This window comes from Peromyscus californicus, unplaced genomic scaffold (assembly GCF_007827085.1).
Source record: "Peromyscus californicus insignis strain IS unplaced genomic scaffold, ASM782708v3 Scaffold_8__1_contigs__length_139910024, whole genome shotgun sequence".
Taxonomy (NCBI): domain Eukaryota; kingdom Metazoa; phylum Chordata; class Mammalia; order Rodentia; family Cricetidae; genus Peromyscus; species Peromyscus californicus.
This window is the reverse complement of record NW_026294606.1, coordinates 118,079,067-118,097,090: the sequence shown is the minus strand read 5'-3', so window position 1 is coordinate 118,097,090 and position 18,024 is coordinate 118,079,067. Positions and strand designations below refer to the sequence as shown.

Genomic DNA, 18,024 nt, shown 5'->3' with positions numbered 1-18,024 from the left:
AAAGCAAGAGGAGGGGCATGAGGGAGGAAAGGAAAGGGAAAAATTATGTAATTGTATTTTAATTGCAAAAACTAAAAAACTATTTTGAAAAGGAAAGCACAAAATTTGCAGTTGGCATCATTGACTGATACTGCTCCCAATAGATAAAAACAAACAAATAAAAAATTTTAAAAATCCTGCATCTGGCACTTTAGAGTCATATGACAGAAGACTGAAGGAAACCCGGGTCCAAGCCTATAGAGGAAGTTCGCTAGACTACACACCCACCATTTTCTGCGTGACCTCCAAGAGCTCGTCCTCCGTCTTCTGGCGCAGGCAGTGAACGATGACAGCAGACGTGGTGGTTTTGCATCCAGCAATAGCAGCAAATTTCTGCAAGAGATGTCGGGCAACCACAGACGTCAAGAGCAACATCAGTACCCACCATTGGTGTAGACAGTGGGTTCTATCCTAAGCCCCATCTCTAAAGACAGGAAAGTGTTCCTGAAAACACTCTAGAGCAGCCAGTGTGGTTTCTGGGGCCCATGGATTTTTTTTCTGTTTCAATTATAATTGTGACATCAGATATCGATGTTTCACATATATGATTCTGTGTCCTTACAACTTTAAAAATGAACAAAATGTCAAAGTATCTCAAAAGAAGCCTGGTACAGATAAGTAAGGAGAAAGAATCCATGATTCCACAGTTTAGTTCTGATCCATTCACTCGCTTATCGATCATTTGGCCTCTGCTTCCAGTACTCAATGTATGAGAACTAATATAGGTGGCATGTACCCTATCTCAACACTCAAACTGTGCAGAACAGCAAGGCATCTGGATAACATGATTCAGGTCAGGCACCAGCGGAGTGTGGCTTAGACGAGGCCCTAAAAGCCCTTCCTGTTCAGCCATTCTTACTTCAGAAATCTCTTGAGTTGAATCTTATAAGCAGAAAGATGCCCCCACCCAGAATCCCAGGAGATCAGAGGAAAGGACACAGGAGTTGTCCAGGGTGGTACTTACTTCAGTCAGTGAATTGGTATTCTCCATAAATAAACCAGAAGTGAAGACCACACCACTCTCAGAAATGGCTCTGTGGAAGAGGTTCTTGGCCAGAGGAGACAACACCTGTTGGGAAGGAGGAGAGGAGGAAAGAATTTATACACACAAAAGGGCCAGCTTACCCTTTTTATAATAATTTTTGAGATCATAGTTACATAACTTCCCCCTTCCCTTTCCTCCCTCCAACCTCTCCCGCATACCCACTCCCTTGCTGAACTCTCAAATTCATGGCTTCTGTTTCTTTCCTTATTGCTATTTAAGTCTCCTTCTACATTCTCCCCTACCCTACCCATTCACCTAGGGACTGTGGTAATCTGTGGAAATGAGGGAGTCTCATCTTTCCGGGTCTTTTTCTGAGACCTTGGATCTGAGATCTCCCATAAAACCTCAGTGTAGTGGAACCAGAGTACACACTAAGAAACAAAACAGGAAGTGTATGGTAAGTGCCATCATGATGATCAAAACTAACTGAAAGATAGTTCTGGAAATTCTTTGCCACAAATTCTGCAATAGAATGTTTATTACTCAGAACTTACCCTAATAAAGGGGGTCATCATAAAAAGGGTTGAGGATATAGCTTATGGGACAACTAACAGGAAAGTGAAAGAGAGAGGGGTAGGGAAGAGGAAAGGGGAAGGGGAAGTGTGAAATGATCAGAAGTACAGAAGATATTTAATTATAATGGAAACAATTGGAATATTTCAATATCCATATATTAGGATATTGGGTAAATAAGCAATTTCTCAGTTTTGATGTGGAATGGTATGCACTTATAAATCATAGTGTTATGTAAGAATGTTTAATGTTTAGGGAAATATTTGTATCACCCTACATTATTAAGGAAAGTTTCACTGTAAAAAAGGAATATAATTAGATTATATGGAGTCAGAGAATGGATAGAGACATAAAGAGATGATGAGTGATGGATTGATAGATTATAGATAGATGCATAGATCAATGGACATATGATAAATATATATCTATCTAGCATATATACATTGGTTTTAAGATGATCAATAGATGCAGATAGATCATAGATGGGTAGCTTTATGGATTGATTGAGAGGGGGTATGGAGAGAGAATGGCGATAGATATGTTTCCTCAACTGTGAGTTAGCACTTAGTAGTGTTTTTATGGTCCACAGAAATTTTCTATTTCTAAGCTTCTCTTTGGGTTTCCCTAAGTTCCATCCCTGCCACGGACTGGGTCTCAGTAGGGCCACCAGACCGAGGGAGAACGGGGTGAAGGTGCTCAGGATAATTGGGATTCGGCGATGACAGACAGACACAGACACCAGAGTGTGCTGTGAAACTGCTGCAATTTTACTGAACATCAGGCTGAGATTTTGTACAATCTTAACAAGGAACTAAGTCCAGGGGCAAAAGGAAAACAACAGACGCAATCTTTTGTGGTCACACAATGTAGTTTTCAGAATGATTAATCCTTTCAGGCAGAGACATGCTGTGGCCTGAACCCTAAGAGCCAGATCACGTACTCAATAACTAGTGATCCATTTCTAGTAATTTATTAAAGACAGTTACAAAGTCCTCGCCAAGAGCCTTAGCCCACCTCTTTAGCACAGGCGCTATACCCTTCAATATAGCTGACCTTGTCTGCCTATCATATGTGCACCATACCTTTCTGCTTCTAACCAGCCTTTCCATAAAAGGCAACTGATTCCACAACATTCTTTTCCCCCATGATTTACCCAACCGATTCCCTTCATAGTCATAAGCCCTGGTAAAAGGGGGTGGATCTAAGTAATTTCTACTTCTGGGATTTCAACGAGGGGGTGTCCACCATTTCCCATTAATACGGTATTGAATGTACTTTCCAACCATTCTTGTGGGGGTTGCCAGTTTCCTAAGTTCTCTTTCTTGTGAGTTTGCATGAGCTGAGCGAGGGTTACCTAACAATCTTTTTACTTTTACATTTTCTTCCTTAGAATCTGTGGGAACCTGAATCATTAGCTCTTTCTTTTCTAATCCATCCATGAGTGCCCCCACTGAAGTAGGGGTTTTTTGTGCTATCTGCCCAAGGGCTTGAATCACTGGGGGCGGTGCCAGTGTAACAGTTGAGGAGTTATCAGGTACGGGCACAGGGAGGTTGTTATTGTCAGGAAAGAAGAAAGAAGCAGGAGTCTTGCCAACCATCCACGGAAAGCTGGTCTTTAGGGAACAATGTATCCAGGAACCATTGCTCGGGCTGATTGCCAGGGGACTGCCTGGGGCCTAGCCTCGAGAGACACGTGCCCCCCTTCCTCGTGAGACCATCAGATCGGCATTTGTCACATGGGCGACACCATCGCAGGTGTGGCACATCCCCAACATTAGCAAAATATTTATATCTCCATGCATTTGTGTCCCAAATCCCCTGCTAGGATTTGCCCATCTCACTTCTACCCATTCCACTTCTCACCTACCCTCCAAGCAAAATTCATCCCTCTGCTTCAGAGTCAGCTGCCCTCTCTCTTGGTTATTGACAAGTCACAAGAACACCTCAGAGTTCCCTCATGGTGATCAGCACTCAAGGCCATAGCATGTAGATCTGCCTTGGAGCCTAGAAACTACTTCTTCCTGTTTGTGGTTCATACTCAACTCTATTTCCAATGAGAAGTAGTGAGTATTGATGCTAAATGATTAACAAAAGGGGAAAATTAACCAAGCGAGAAGACTAGGATTGTCCATGTCCCAAGCTATAACTGGACATGCTTATGATTCTAGAAAACAAAGTTGGACACTGAACTTTCTAGAAGCCAGAGTTAGTTTGTTCCTTAGCTCCTCCCCATCTAGTATTCTGCAAGCATTCCTGAACTCCTGTATTGAAAATAAAGATATCTGTGACCCTTGAAGATGGCTGGTCTCCAAGAGGTCCCATCAGCAAATTCACCAAAACTATGCAGGGATTGCCAGGGACACTTACAAGAACAGAGACACTTTCACTTCCTGCTGACTCTCCAAAGATGGTCACAGAGCCTGAGTCCCCTCCAAAGTTGGCAATGTTGTTCTGGATCCAGCGCAGTGCAGCCACCTGGTCCAAGTGACCCCAGTTCCCCCGGCTGTGTTCATCCCCTGTGCTGCAAGAAAATATTAGGGGGCATAAATAGAATAGCAAGGCTCCCAGGTCCTCGGGTGGACTTAGGGGACCTTCCAGAATTAGGCTATGCTTTAATGCCTGACCCAGAGGACTTCATATGCCTCTCATCCCTACATTGATCTTTGTGGGGCTCTCACTATTTCTTTTAGCAGCTATGTACTAAGTACCCATCATTCATCCAACTGTACTTCTAGGATACAAAAAGACAAAATCTGACTACATTAATTTTACACTGCAGACCACAAACCAACAGATTCAAAGGGTGTATCATGCCACTAGAAAAAGAAAGTCACAAAGAAAGAGGCAAAGATAAAATCATGAGGCAGTACTGAGGTCAGGGAAGGCCTCATTGAGATAATGGCATTTGGTATAGACCTAAATAAAATTAATCTGGGTCTTATTAGCATCTAGAACAGCTGTTCTCAACCTGTGGGTCATAACCCCTTTGGTGGTCTGACATCAGACATTTACATTATGATTCATAACAGTAGCAAAATTACAGTTAAGAAGTAGCAATGAAATAGTTGTATAGTTGGGGGGTCACCACAACATGGGGAACAGTATTAAAGGGTTGCAGCATTAGGAAGGTTGAGAACCACTGGTCTAGAGGATGAAATTTAGGTTAGGAGAAGCATCAGGTACAAAGGCCCTAGGACTAACAGTGTGCAGGTGGCTGCTATGAATTGTAGGTAGAACAGGGACTGGGAGACTTGGCAAGAGTCTCTGTGCTGTTGTAAATAATGGTGAACATTGTGCAGAGGCCTGACTTGACTCAGGCATCTCCCAGAGCATTCTGGACACTCCGTAGAGCACTCTCCTAGTGAATTAACAGGTTTATAAAAACTAAGGTGTAATAACAGGCTAAAGACTTAGAGCTTTGACTAGTAAATGGAGAGAACCGATGTTGGATGTGGGCTAGGACAAAAAGAGGAGACCAAAAACCTACGAGGCCTTTGTCCAGAGCACTCAGAAAGTTGGAGCTGCCAGCAGCTACGCAGAGGATCTTATGGGAAACAGACAAGGTATTTGTTGTAGGGAACAATTAGTTGGTGACAAAGGCCTTGTGAAGTGAAATGTGCCCTGCACACATCCAGAGGAGGGATGAGGTATTAGCTAAATAGGAGCTCCTGGGGTTCAAAGGTGAAGACTACAAACAGGGAACTGTGTTAGCATTTCTGGGGTCACTAGGGCATTAGTAGAGAGGAAGACACATGTAGCCTGAAGACAGAGAGTGGAAAGACTAAGAAGGAGCCACTGAGAAGGAGGAAAGTAGCCAAAGCCAGGAATGGGAGCATCTCAAAAAGGCCAGAATAGATTGTCTATGGCTGGTGTAGTGAGCCACATGAGCTTGGGATGAGTGCTGGTAGAGGTCATGGTTGGCCTTGAGAACAGTTAGTTAAAAACTTGCCTGTAGCACCACTAACTGAGCTCCCTACATGAGCCCACTCCTTCCCTGTTTTCCTAGGAGGAAATGTCAAATATCCAAGGGCAATGATGATGCTGATCCTGTCATAGAGGAAGGCGGTGAGCTGAGGAGCACAGGTGAAAGTGGATGATTCCTTAAGTGGCAGCAACGTGAGGAGTGGTTCTCACAAGGCAAGCGTAAGTTTGGTGGGTGGAGTAAACATCCTGGAAGGGTGCTCAGAAGGAAGTGGGCAGGTGTGGCTGTAGAATGAAGAGGGATATGGTCCAAGAAAGACGGAACTGGGAACATCATGAAGAAACAATGAATATCCCCATGAAGAATGACATCACTAATGCCTGTTGGACTTTGCAGATTCCATGGTTTGGATAGGATTGATGTGACAAGGGTTCATGTGCTGCCTGGGTCCCTAAGGAGACCCAGCATTATGCAGTGATAGAATTTGTGGAAGGTGAGGCCCACTGAAAAGTAATTAGGTCATTGGGCACACTGTATTCTTTTAGGATCTGTGTGCTCAGGGAAATCGGGTTACATCCTGAGACAGTGAGCTTGTACCTGTGTGAGTATACCTGTGCTTACAGTTTTTTTTTCAACAAGCTAGAGCCACCTGGAAAAAGAGAAGGACAATTGAGAAAATGTCTCCATCGGATTAACCTGTAGTCAAGGCTGTGGAGACATTGTCTTGATTAATGATGATGGAAGAGTGGTCCCAGTGGGTGGTCCTCTGACATATGGAAAGTAAAATGAGTGAGCCTTAAGAGCAAACCAGTAAAGAACATTCCTCCATGGTCTCTGTTTTAGTGCCTTTCTCAAATTCCTGCCCTATCAGCTATGATTGGGATGTATAAGCCAAATAAGCCCCTTCTTTCTCAAGTGCCTCTTGGTTATGATATTTTATCACAGCAATAAAAAGAAAACTAGGACATTAACCTTTCCCCGTCTCCTCCCCAGCTTATCGTCCTCCAATGTGCTTTGCTTTTTATCCTACAGACTAAATTTTTGCTCTTTATCCTACAGACTAAATTTCTTTTCCTCCACTAATGCATTATAAGGTAGAGCCTTTCATCACCCAACTCTGCTGAAATAGCCCTGTCTATTTGGTGGCTTTGGGCCACCCAGACTCTGAGCTAAATAAATCTGTCTTTATCATCAATCAGTTTCAGGTAAATTTCTATTTTAAAAGAGAGAGAGGGGGAAGAGAGAGAGAGAGAGAGAGAGAGAGAGAGAGAGAGAGAGAGAGAGAGAGACAGAGACAGAGAGAGACAGAGACAGAGAGAGAGACCAATGCAGGTCTAATAGGGCAGATAGGAAGGTCCAAAACCCTACCTGAGGAATCCCCAGATGCCCAGGCGATACTGAATGGCCACCACCACCAGATTTTCATGTGCAGAGAGGGCCAGTCCATCATAGGTGGATGCTCCACCCACTATCAGTCCTCCTCCGTGGATCCACACCACCACCTGGACAACAAGAAAAGAACCATTCTAGTCATAGGAATAGAATTGAGAAGGAGCTCATACATTTTCTGATTTGGTTTTCTTGGCCAGATCCTGGCTCAGAGGGACCACTACTCAAATTCAAGGAGTGCCAGCTGGTTGTGAAAGGTAGTCTCTGTCCTCATCTTGCCTGGCTAGGCCAGGAGGCCATCACAGTCATCATCTCTACCTTTCCCTACAGACCCCTCCCTGGTTCTGTGTCTATTCAGGTCTTTTCAAAGTAAGAAGCATTATCATGGGAAACAAAGGGGCCAGGGAGGTCATGTGCTCTCAACCACTGCCCCATTCCAATGCCTGAAAATTACCAAGGAGCGGTATTCAAATTTTACTTTCAGCTCTATTAATACTAATGTACCTGAGCGATTGTCTCAAGATCCACACACATCCTCAATGGCACCCCTTCCCAATGTTCCCACTCTGTTGCCTCTGCACACTCAAGTTCTCCCCAATCCTGCTAAGCCCAGGTAAATACACATCCTCTGTGAAGTCTTCAGTCATTTAACTACCTAGAACACACCAAGGAGTGTGAGTAGACTTGAGGCCAAGGGAGCACACAATAGCCTCTAATTTCATGATTCCTGGATTTAAAAAGCTCACCTGTCATAGAACTAAGAGACAATAAAGTTATAATGTCACATAACATTATATAGGTTATATATTTGTATAACATTACTAATAAAGTAACAACATATTCAGCAATAGTATTCTGAGCAATTTAAAATGGTTGTTCACAATGTAGGCACTAATATTGTCCAACTTGACAGATAGGAAAATAGGTAAGCATGAGATGTCACCCTAATGAAAGCTGGAGATATGACCTAACTTAGCCATCTGGCCCCAGCGGCTTCACACTGAGCTTCCATCTCCTGCCATGGCTTATGACCACAATTCAGTAACCTGCTGCAGGACAGGAATTGGAACCCCTGCAACTCTAGGGCTTTAGCCAAGAGTAAGACTATAATCCCTTCTCTCTGGTACATTGTTGCTGCTGTCCTGCCAACTGAACCAGGACTGGCTAGACAATCACCATCCAGTGTTCACATGGATAACTCCTGTTTGAGGAGAAGAAACTGAGAAGGCAAGACACGGCTTGGTCTTTCAGCAAGTGAAATGTAGACCAAAGATTCAAACCCAGACCCTGAGGTCAAGGCTTGTGTGCATTGCTAAGAGATGTCCTACTCCCAGGCTCCAGGAGATCCTATTTCTCTTACTATAGGACTGATTATGTCCAAGGAAGGATTGAGTCAAACTCATCTTGAGTGAAGACTGAGCTCAATGGCTGGTGGGCAATGACATGCTCAAGACATTATGAGTTCTATCCTAAAGGATTCTGGGAGAGTGGGTGGATGCTCACACCCTGCCTTATTCCCCTTCAAGGACCATCTCTTTTACAGTCATCCTCTTCAAGTGACTCTGACCTATAACAGGGCAGGCTGTCCTACCCTTGCTTCTTCATTACCATAGGAATTGCTGACTCACTTGGTCATCAGCACATGCCAAAGGCAACTAGGGAGGAGAAGGAGCTATAATAAAATCACAGGTGGGTGGCAAAGGGCATGAAAAGTGCTTATGAGATTGCCCCAGACTCCCCCCTCCACACTGCCATCATGGTAGTGAAAGTTGTCACAGGTAATGTGGAGACAAAGGCAGCACACATCTCCCTCACCAGCCCCTGCCTAGGAGCACAGGTGTGAAGATGGAAGACCCAAGCTCTTATTCTCTTCTGTGTTCCTTTCCTTCCCTAGCTGAGCCTCAGTTTCTCTATCTGTAAAGAAAGGCTTGGGCTGTTCTTTTTTCTCTAAGATTCCTTCTGGTGCCAACATCATTGTAAATTGTGTCTTAGCTGCTCTGGGGCCAGATTCTAATTTAATAACTGAAAGTAGCTTTTTTCCTTTCAGTAGCATAAGAGAGTATGCAAAAATCAAAATGTAATTCCAGGTGGGCAGCAGATCTGATGTCTTTTGGCAATGGTGAAATAAGGAAAACTGGCGAGGGAACTCTTGAATCAGTCTGCCCCATAGTGCTCTGTGCCCAGTTGCCATTGTTGCTTTCCAGATGCACAGAGATCTGGATGCTGGAACTCATGAGTCTGAGTCAGTGGTCCCCATACTCACAGGCAGCCTGCTGCTCCTTGTCAAGTCGGCTGGGGTGTAAATATTCAGATAGAGACAGTCTTCAGAAAACTGAAGAGGAATGCGCTCCTTTCTGTTGGTTAGGAGGTCACTGACCATCTGCCCTCTCACTGCATCTTGGGAGCACCTAGGAGGGGAGAAAAAATACCAGATGCTCCTCCAGAACAAAGCTGAAAATGCCACCTTAGGGCCAGCACTGTATTTGAAGGCTTGATGCTGTGGATGGAGCTATTTTCACTGGACCAGACTTACATGTAATTGGTAAGAGGGTATCTAAGTGGGAACCCTGGGACTCTAATAGTCTCCCAACCCTGAAGATAGTGATAAACTTGATGCTTTCCCCTTTCTAGAGTCTTTGGGATGCTTTGGGTCAAGGACAGACAGGCTCATATAGTGAGTGCCCTGCTCTGGGAGATGATATCCCCACACTACCAGTACAGGGCTGTGCCTTCAATGTGCTTTGTACAATGGGCTTCAGGGTATCTGTGCTCTTCCATACTCTACTTCTTAGGAGACTTCTATTAACCAGAAAGGCTACCTCCAATGACAGCCTGCTGCAGGTCAGGAGTAATAGCTTTGTGTGATGACCTCATAAGAACTGCCTTCTAGCCTGCCTCAGCCATTGATGAGCTGGATGGCCTTGAGTGAATTCATACTTTGCTCTGGGTCCCAAACTTCCAGGTCCATGTGAGGTGAGTGCTTAGAGGGTTACACATCAGGTTTTTTATCATCGTCTTATTCCAGCAATCACTCCTGTATTCTCTGATAACCGAGTTCAAAGATGAAATGGTAGCAATTGTGTCTGGCACTGATTTAAATTCTTGTAATGTATAAACTCACATGGCAAATCATCCCTACACTTGGATTCTACTTTTACTCCAAGATTGTAGATGAGAAAACAAAGACAGGGAAGTTTGACAGTCTGCCCAAGATCACACAGCTAAGATGATTCAGGCTGTGCAGTGTTTTAATTCAAGTAAATTACAAGTAAAATTATCCAGTCTTATGTGACACAGATGGAAGTCACACTGGCCTCAGTATGTATAAGTAACAGTGAGGCTCTCAGTACCAGGATGATGAAGTTGCCACATGGCTAAAGCGAAGCCAGAAAATATATGTCTGGATCCCTACTATCTGGAAGCTTTCTTTTTTTTTTAAATTAAGAAATTTTCTACTCACTCTACATACCACCCACAGATCCCATCTCCTCCCTCCTCCCAACCCCAGCCTTCCCTCCCAAGTCACCCCACATCCCCCAAATCAAGGTCTCCCATGGGGAGTCAGCAGAGCCCAGCACACTGAGCCTAGGCAGGTCCAAGCCCCTCCTCACTGCACCAAGACTGTGCAAGACATCACACCACCGGCACTGGGCTCCTAAAAGCCTGCCCATGCACCAGGGACAGATCCCGATCACCCTGTCTGGGTGCCCCCCAAACAGTTCAAGCCAAACAACCATATTCCGTATCCAGAGGGCCTAGTCCAGTCCCATAGGGGCTCCACAGCCACTAGTACACAGTTCATGGGCTTCCACCAGTGTGGCCAGTCATCTCTGCACATCTTTACATCATGATCTCGATGTCTCCTGCCTGCAAAATCCCTCCTCTCTCTCATCGATTGGATTCCTGGAGCTCAGCCTGGCGCCTGACCATGGATCTCTGCATCTGCCTCCATCAGTCACTGGACAAAGGCTCTATGATGGCAGTTAGGGTATTCACTAGACCGGTCACCAGAGTACCCTCTAGACCACTGCCAGCACTCCAAGGTGGGGTCATCCTTGTGGATTCCTGAGAGCCTCCCCAGCACCCTGTCTCTTCCTATTCCCATGATGTCCTCATCTATCATGGTATCTCCCTCTCTGCCCTCCCACTCTGTCCCTGTTCCAGCTCGACCCTCCCATTTCCCTATGTTCTCATCCCCCACTCCTCACCCTCTGCCCCCCCACTCCCAGTCCACTCGTGTAGATCTCATCCACTTCTCCTTCACTGAGCCATGCATGTGTCCCTCCTAGGGTCTTGCCCTGTTAGCTAGCCTCTCTGAATCTGTGGGTTGCAGTCTGGCCATCCCTACCCTCACATCTAGTATCCACTTATGAGTGAGTACATACTATGTTTGTCCTTCTGAGTCTGGGTTACCTTACTCAGGATGATATTTTCTAGTTCCATCCATTTGCCTGCAAATTTTATGATATCATTGTTTTTTACTGCTGAGTAGTGCTCCATTGTGTATATGTGCCACATTGTCTTTATCCATTCTTCAGTTGAGGGGCATCTAGGTTGTTTCCAGGTTCTTGCTATTACAAATAATGCTGATATGAACATAGCTGAGCATGTGTCCTTATGGTAAGATTCAGCATTCCTTGGGTATATGCCCAGGAGTGGTATAGCTTGGTCTTGAGGAAGACATAGTCTCAATTTTCTGAGAAACCACCATACTGATTTCCAGAGTGGCTGTACAAGTTTGCATTCCCACCAGCAGTGGAGGAGTGTTCCCCTTGCTCCACATCCTCTCCAACATAAGCTGTCTTCAGTGTTTTTGATCTTAGCCATTCTGACAGGTGTAAGATGGTATCTCAGAGTTGTTTTGATTTGCATTTCCCTGATGACTAAGGGTGTTGAGCAATTCCTTAAATATCTTTCAGCCATTTGAAATTCTTCTGTTGAGAATTCTCTATTAAGCTCTGTAGCTCATTTCTTAATTGGATTGTTCAGTATTTTGATGCCTAGCTTTTTGAGTTCTTTATATATTTTGGAGATCAGCCCTCTGTCAGATGTAGGGTTGGTGAAGATCTTTTCCCATTCTGTAGGCTGTCATTTTTTCTTATTAACCATATCCTTTGCTCTACAAAAGCTTCTCAGTTTCAGGAGGTCCCATTTATTAATTATTGCTCTCAGTGTCTGTGCTACTGGTGTTATATTTAGGAAGTGGTGTCTGAAGGCTTTTTTAAGTCAACAAAAGCAAGGGATCCAAATGTATGAGGCATTTTTTGGGAAGTAGACAACAAGCAAATGACTGAAAAGTAAGGTCAATGCTACAAGAACAGTTCTCTTGTGATAGGACATTGCACGTGCTTTCTGTTTTCTTCCATTGGCTTCTGTGTGTTTCTTAACTTGTCTGTAGTACTCATGCATTACATTTGGATCAGAGCATTAAAGACAACAGACATGATTTCATAAAAGAAAAGAAGGCAGCCAGAGGTGGAATCTTAGATATCCTCAGACATCCCTTACTTAGGAGAGAAATAACTTCTGAAGTGATGTTTGTGAGTGTCTTGGGTTCTCTGTGGGTGGCTATGAGGCCATATAGAACCGCTGGTCTTTTTACCATCTGATCAGGATAACTGAGGCATGCAAACCATTGTTCAGGTTGTTAGTGGGTGGCTAGATTGGTCTGGGAAAGGCATTCCCTCCTCCATTTCTCCACTAATTTTCAGCAAAGAAGAGACAACAAACACTAGGGTAGATAACCCCGGGATATCTCTTCCTTACTTATCATACTCTAACATATTACATTATTTATTTGTTAACTTCTGTGCTTTCTCTTGTCTTTCCCTCCTACTGAAACACAGCTCAATGATTCTAGGAATTTGAATTTGGTTCATTAATGGATCTTCCCACTAGAACATACCTGGCTCACAACAGGAGGGGCTCAATGCATGTGTGATGAACAGAGGACTCCAGAAAGCTATTATGGTTCTGAAATGATTCTAGGGTATTCCAGAAGGATTCCAAAACAGTGTACAGTAGATCAGAGAATTGTTTTGATTGCTTCCCGTATCACTCAGAGAAATATTTCCTAACTGAAGGAGGCCCCAAACCACCCCAGTGGCTTACATAGGAGGGTAGGAGGTAGCATTCTTCACAAAGCTCCAGGGCTCTGCAGGCTGTGGAGGAGCAAACCTCAGGGATCCAAGAGGAGGCTTGGCAAAGGGGACTCCCAGGAAGACGGCCACAGGCTGTGTGAATCCTTCTAAGTGGACATACTTCCCCAGGACTTTCCCATGAATGGTGTTCACCACCGGTGGTGAGGATGGGTATCCTGCTAAACAAAGACAGGACACATAAATTCATCAGAAGGAAAAGGTCAGACCTGGGTTCTAGGTGGGTTTGGGCACTTTTGCAATGTGGCATTGGATAATAAGTCACTTGAACTGTTAGAGGTCTCATTTGCTTCTGACATAAAAGCACTAAGAAGAAAACCCCCCTTATGTCAGAGCACCAAGTGAAAAAGAAAGCTGAGGTTGGAATTAGAAAAAGTGGCCACTGGAATGTCACTGCAAAAAGAGGCTAGACTGAAATAAACAGGACCCTGGTTTGCCTCTTAGAAACCTCTGTTGAATGAGGGAACAAACAAGAGGTTACTCCTTATCTCAGAATGGCTGAGCAAATGCTGAGATGAGAGAGTTTGTATCCTGTGAGAAGAACCAGGTAGATGCCATAGGAGTTATAGGAAAGAAGGCAGCCTTCTGATTGGTGCCACCACATTGGAACTGGTGCTTGAGGTAAGTAAAGAAAAATGAAAGGCTAAGGGATAAATAAGCAAGAAGAAATAAGAGTAAGACAGAATAACCCAGGACATGACTAAGAAGGGAGGGTGGCATATGACTACAGGCAGAATTCTGTAGGAAGGGTAAGATAAGCTAGGATGAATAGATACAAGCTAGGGATGGGAATGACATTAGGTTTCATGCCATAGAGTAGGATACAGCAGTAACCGTTTTGGTCCCAAGAACACAATGATCTTCTAAGCTATTCTGCTGACTCTATGTAGGGCCATCTAAATGTAAAGGAGACTGGATGTCAGGCCCTGTCTGAAGTGTTGGCTCCATTCTTGCAAAGCAGGCAATCTTTGCTCATGTCCTTGAAGTTTTCTTTCTGTCAACCTGCTGTGGGATCTGAGGGGACCAGCCTGGTCCTTCTTCAAGAGGCAGAAGGACATTCCCACACTTCACCATCAACAATCTTGATGTTTCATCGTTTGGTTAATAGTCAGAGTATTACTCATAAGACATGTGTCCTCTTGTCTTCACATTGTTACCCATTGCATAGAGATGGTACGGTGAAAAAATACACATCCTTAAAATGTGCACCCACAAGAAAATTCCAGACTTCATCAAACAGAAAAATAGTGTGTGGCATTGAGGAGTCTTCATGGAAAAGTAGCTTATAAAATGATATCCATGACACATGGTTTCAATAGCAAACCCCATAGTGTGTACATTTGAGTTATGTTTCATTGTTTCTGTTTCTAATTACTGTAAATAAAAACAAATGAAATTGGAGTAGAGATGTACATTTGATACCCAATTTATGATGTTTTGATTTAATGGCATTTAACTAATGATGTATGTTTTTACTTTAAGATCATTAGATTATCAGAACATAACCCTGTCAAAAGTCTAAGATGAGCTTTATAGAGATAGGAGCCATTAACACTGTAAACTCTTCGAGGAAATCCACGCTATAAGCTTGGGGCCATGTCTAATGTCATTAGAAGTCAATTCTACATTTTTCTCTTTTTGTCATTGGTGTTAATTATTACCATGCCATTAGAACCAGACTTCCTGGAAAATCTGGACGTAGGGAGATCTACAGATGGCAACACTGCATGTTGAGGTTTTTTTCATGAACTTTAAGAGTTTTCTTTTTTTCTAAGGATAGGGCCCATTTATAATTAAGAGGAAACTGCTCTGAAGAAGTATGGAGAAATATATGAGGAATGAGGACTTGTTAACTGCCCTGATGTGGGGCCAAAGTAAAGAAAGTGTACTAGCGTGGGAGTAAGTGGTGCTGGATCCTAATGAGATGCAGTGAAATAACTTGGTGAAAGATGCCACTAACCGGGTGTGATGGGGCATGCTTGTGACTGAGGCTAAGGTTCAAGGATCGCCTCAAGTTTAGGCTAGCTTGGGATAGATAGTAAGGCAAGAAGAAGCAAAAAAGAAAGGGAAATGTCACTGGGTTTGGTCATCTCAATACCAGAAGAAGGTCAGGAAGGGGCAGGTGGAGTGAGTGACCCACTTGAAGTGAGAGTATACGGCAAGGATGTATGTGACTTTATGGAAGGGAGAGGAGGTATAAAGGAAGAGAAAGATCCAAAGATGAAAACAGGCGTGGATAGAGCTTAGAGCTAGAGCAGCCACAAAGTGGTGTCAGGAGGACAGGCACCGTGGGAGCCTAGGCAGTAGAAGAGGAAGGATGGCAAAACTGTTGAGTGTCAGATTACAAATCACCGAGGGTTCAGTGATGAACTTTCCCCCATAGCAGTCAGCGTAAAGTGTGTTTGGCTCTAATGAGTAGGGTTGACAAGAGTGTTGACAACAGCTGATGGAATGGTCACAGATTGGACATCTCCTATACACCAAATTCACAGTTCAGTTCCTTTAATATTCCCCAGAGTCTTGCCAGGTACTGTTAATATTCCCACTTAACAGTTTTTGGAAGTATGGACCTCCAAAAGATGGGGCTGTGGTAGCATTGCCAGGGTAACCAGTTGCACAGAAGCATTCTTCTCCATATTCCTTTCTTACTGTTACCCAGTTCTAGGACTTTCTCGGTATCTTATGTCCACAGGAAATAAAACTCAAGAAAGGATGAGGCTGTTGGGTCCCTGATGGCTGAGCATTTGCTCTGGATTCATGAGCCAGAGGCAGACCAGAATATGAATTTCTAGGTAACTCTGGGAAGAGTATACGTTCTTATGAGCCTAAATTTCTCAGCTGATGAAATGGAAGGAATATATGTTGAGACTCGGGGTTGGGGATTTAGCTCAGTGGTAGAGCGCTTGCCTAGCAAGTGTAAGGCCCTGGGTTCGGTCCTCAGCTCCAAAAAAAAAAAAAAAAAAAAGAGACAGACTCAATGCTATACCTTATATTGACCGTGACTGTAATCTGTGTGGCTGATGATTTCACTTGTAGGACCACATTACCCTGTAGGAACTGCCACTCTTAGGATCTATCCAATCTAATGTCAGCATTCTAACCATTTCCTTTATCCAGACCTCATAGCATGGACCATTTCCTTTGCCCTCATCTCCTAGAACCTTACACCACACAATCAAAGCAGGCAGTGCTCCCTAGTTTCTCTTGCAATTCAAATAAATCCTACACCTACTTATGCTGCTTTACCTCTCTGTTCAGAAGACATCCTAAAGAGCAGCTTGCCAAGACTTCCTACTCTGTGTTTCCTGACTGAACCTGGTTCTTCCTCTTTGCCCTTCACCCAGTTCGGTGTCTTTTCCCTTAAGAACCCCTAATAACAAATGCCTTTCCAGCAGTAATAAGATCCTGATGAGTTGACCTGTCCATATCTTTTCTTTTAATCCACTCCATTTGAAATCTGTCCTTATTTATCCATGTGTTTCTTACACTTTCTCTCAACAACCACCATGCTACACACTTTAGAAACAAACAAACAAAAAAAACTATCTAATCCTCCCTACTGTCCAGTAAAGTAGGAAAACTGAGCGGTCATTGTCCCTCTTTATGAGGTACAGGGTTGACTCCTGGCCTTTCTGCACCAACCTGTGCTCCTGGGTCTCAGAGTTATTATCCTCTTCTAATCACAGTGTGTCCAGGCCCAGGGCAACCCTGGTCTGGACCACTCTACAAGCGAACCTAGGTCAAGAGAGTGAAAACCCTGCAGAATTAGTTCTATCTTTGTTATACACACATCTCTGTCTACCTCTGCCCAGAGCAAGCATTTTGACTTGTATTTAAAAGGACTCACCCAATGTCATGAAGGCTGATAGAGACACCAGAACCAGAGCACAAAGGCACATCATGGAAAACAGGCTTGCAACTGAGTGAAGTCTTCACCTCTAATCTGCAATGAAAGAGAATGCGCTGACTCCACCCCTGTGCTGGAGACCCACCCAGAAATCTTGGCCATTATGCACAATTATAAAATCCATGATGACAGAAAACCCTTCCCTTGTCTAAGAGGCTCCCAGGGCTTTCCGTGAGATCTCTAAGCTACACCTCCTGTTTACTCTGCTTAGCTTTTATGTTCACACACCCACAGTTTACCCTCTTTTATTCGAACAGTCACAACCTAAGTCTCAGATTACAGATGGCTGGAAACTCATCCAACCATTATTTTTTTATTCACAAATTTCCCCCTGCAACACTCTCACCTCAGTGCTCTGGGAGCTTCCTGAAGCCTGGCAGATGCCTTCAGACTGAAGCTTTGGTTGGGGGTCCTCACAATAGGTTAGGAATCGTTAAGAGCCCATCACAACCCCACAGGGGCTCGTCACCGAGTTTAGAACACACCTCTTAGCTTATAGGCTGACACTTTCAGGGTTTCTCAGGTGTAACAGATCTTAAATTAGATCCAGCCTCCTTAGTGAAGTCTAAATTAGCTTTGCAATATTCCTGACAAGTGGCCCTGCCTGGTGTCACACACAACCAAGGTCAGAGAACTCACCAGTTTTCAGAGCAGGCGTTTAGGATAGAACTCCCTTACAGTAAATGAACTGCGTTGCTCCAAATCCTTGGCTCTAATTATCTGTCTATCCATAGTTTCATATACACTACAAACAGTTACCAAAATGAATGTTCCTTGAGAGCTGTTGTAGATGGGAAGGTGATTCAAGACATGGACCCATTTCTCAAGCAACCCTCTGAACAGACAACAAAACAGATGTGGGAATGGGAAGATACTGCAGTGCATGTGAAAGCTCCAACATAGAGTGGCACAGTGTGAGGGTGCACGTGAGAGGGTCTTTACAAGGTGCTGATGATTGAGGGAGGTGGTTCAGGTCCTCTTTCCTGATGTTCCTAAATGCCCTATAGGAGGGATTTATTTCAAACAGTCTGGTACACCTGACTCGTCACTC

General features: G+C 44.0%; 1 protein-coding gene across 2 annotated transcripts in view; it reads right to left on the bottom strand.

The window, feature by feature from the left end:
- LOC128104173 (carboxylesterase 1E-like) overlaps positions 1–16,965 on the bottom strand; it is a 32,921-nt gene extending 15,956 nt beyond the window's left edge. Inside the window, exons 1-7 of one of the 2 annotated variants that reach the window (XM_052728967.1) lie at positions 16,914–16,965; positions 13,020–13,227; positions 9,172–9,316; positions 6,888–7,021; positions 3,965–4,118; positions 1,004–1,108; positions 268–372 (exon numbers count right to left, since the gene is read on the bottom strand). In XM_052728967.1, coding sequence (XP_052584927.1) covers positions 268–372; positions 1,004–1,108; positions 3,965–4,118; positions 6,888–7,021; positions 9,172–9,316; positions 13,020–13,227; positions 16,914–16,965 — 903 coding nt within the window. The remainder of the gene's footprint in view (positions 1–267; positions 373–1,003; positions 1,109–3,964; positions 4,119–6,887; positions 7,022–9,171; positions 9,317–13,019; positions 13,228–16,913) is intronic. The other variant, XM_052728968.1, reaches the window with a different exon arrangement.
- Between the last annotated feature and the right edge of the window lie 1,059 nt (positions 16,966–18,024).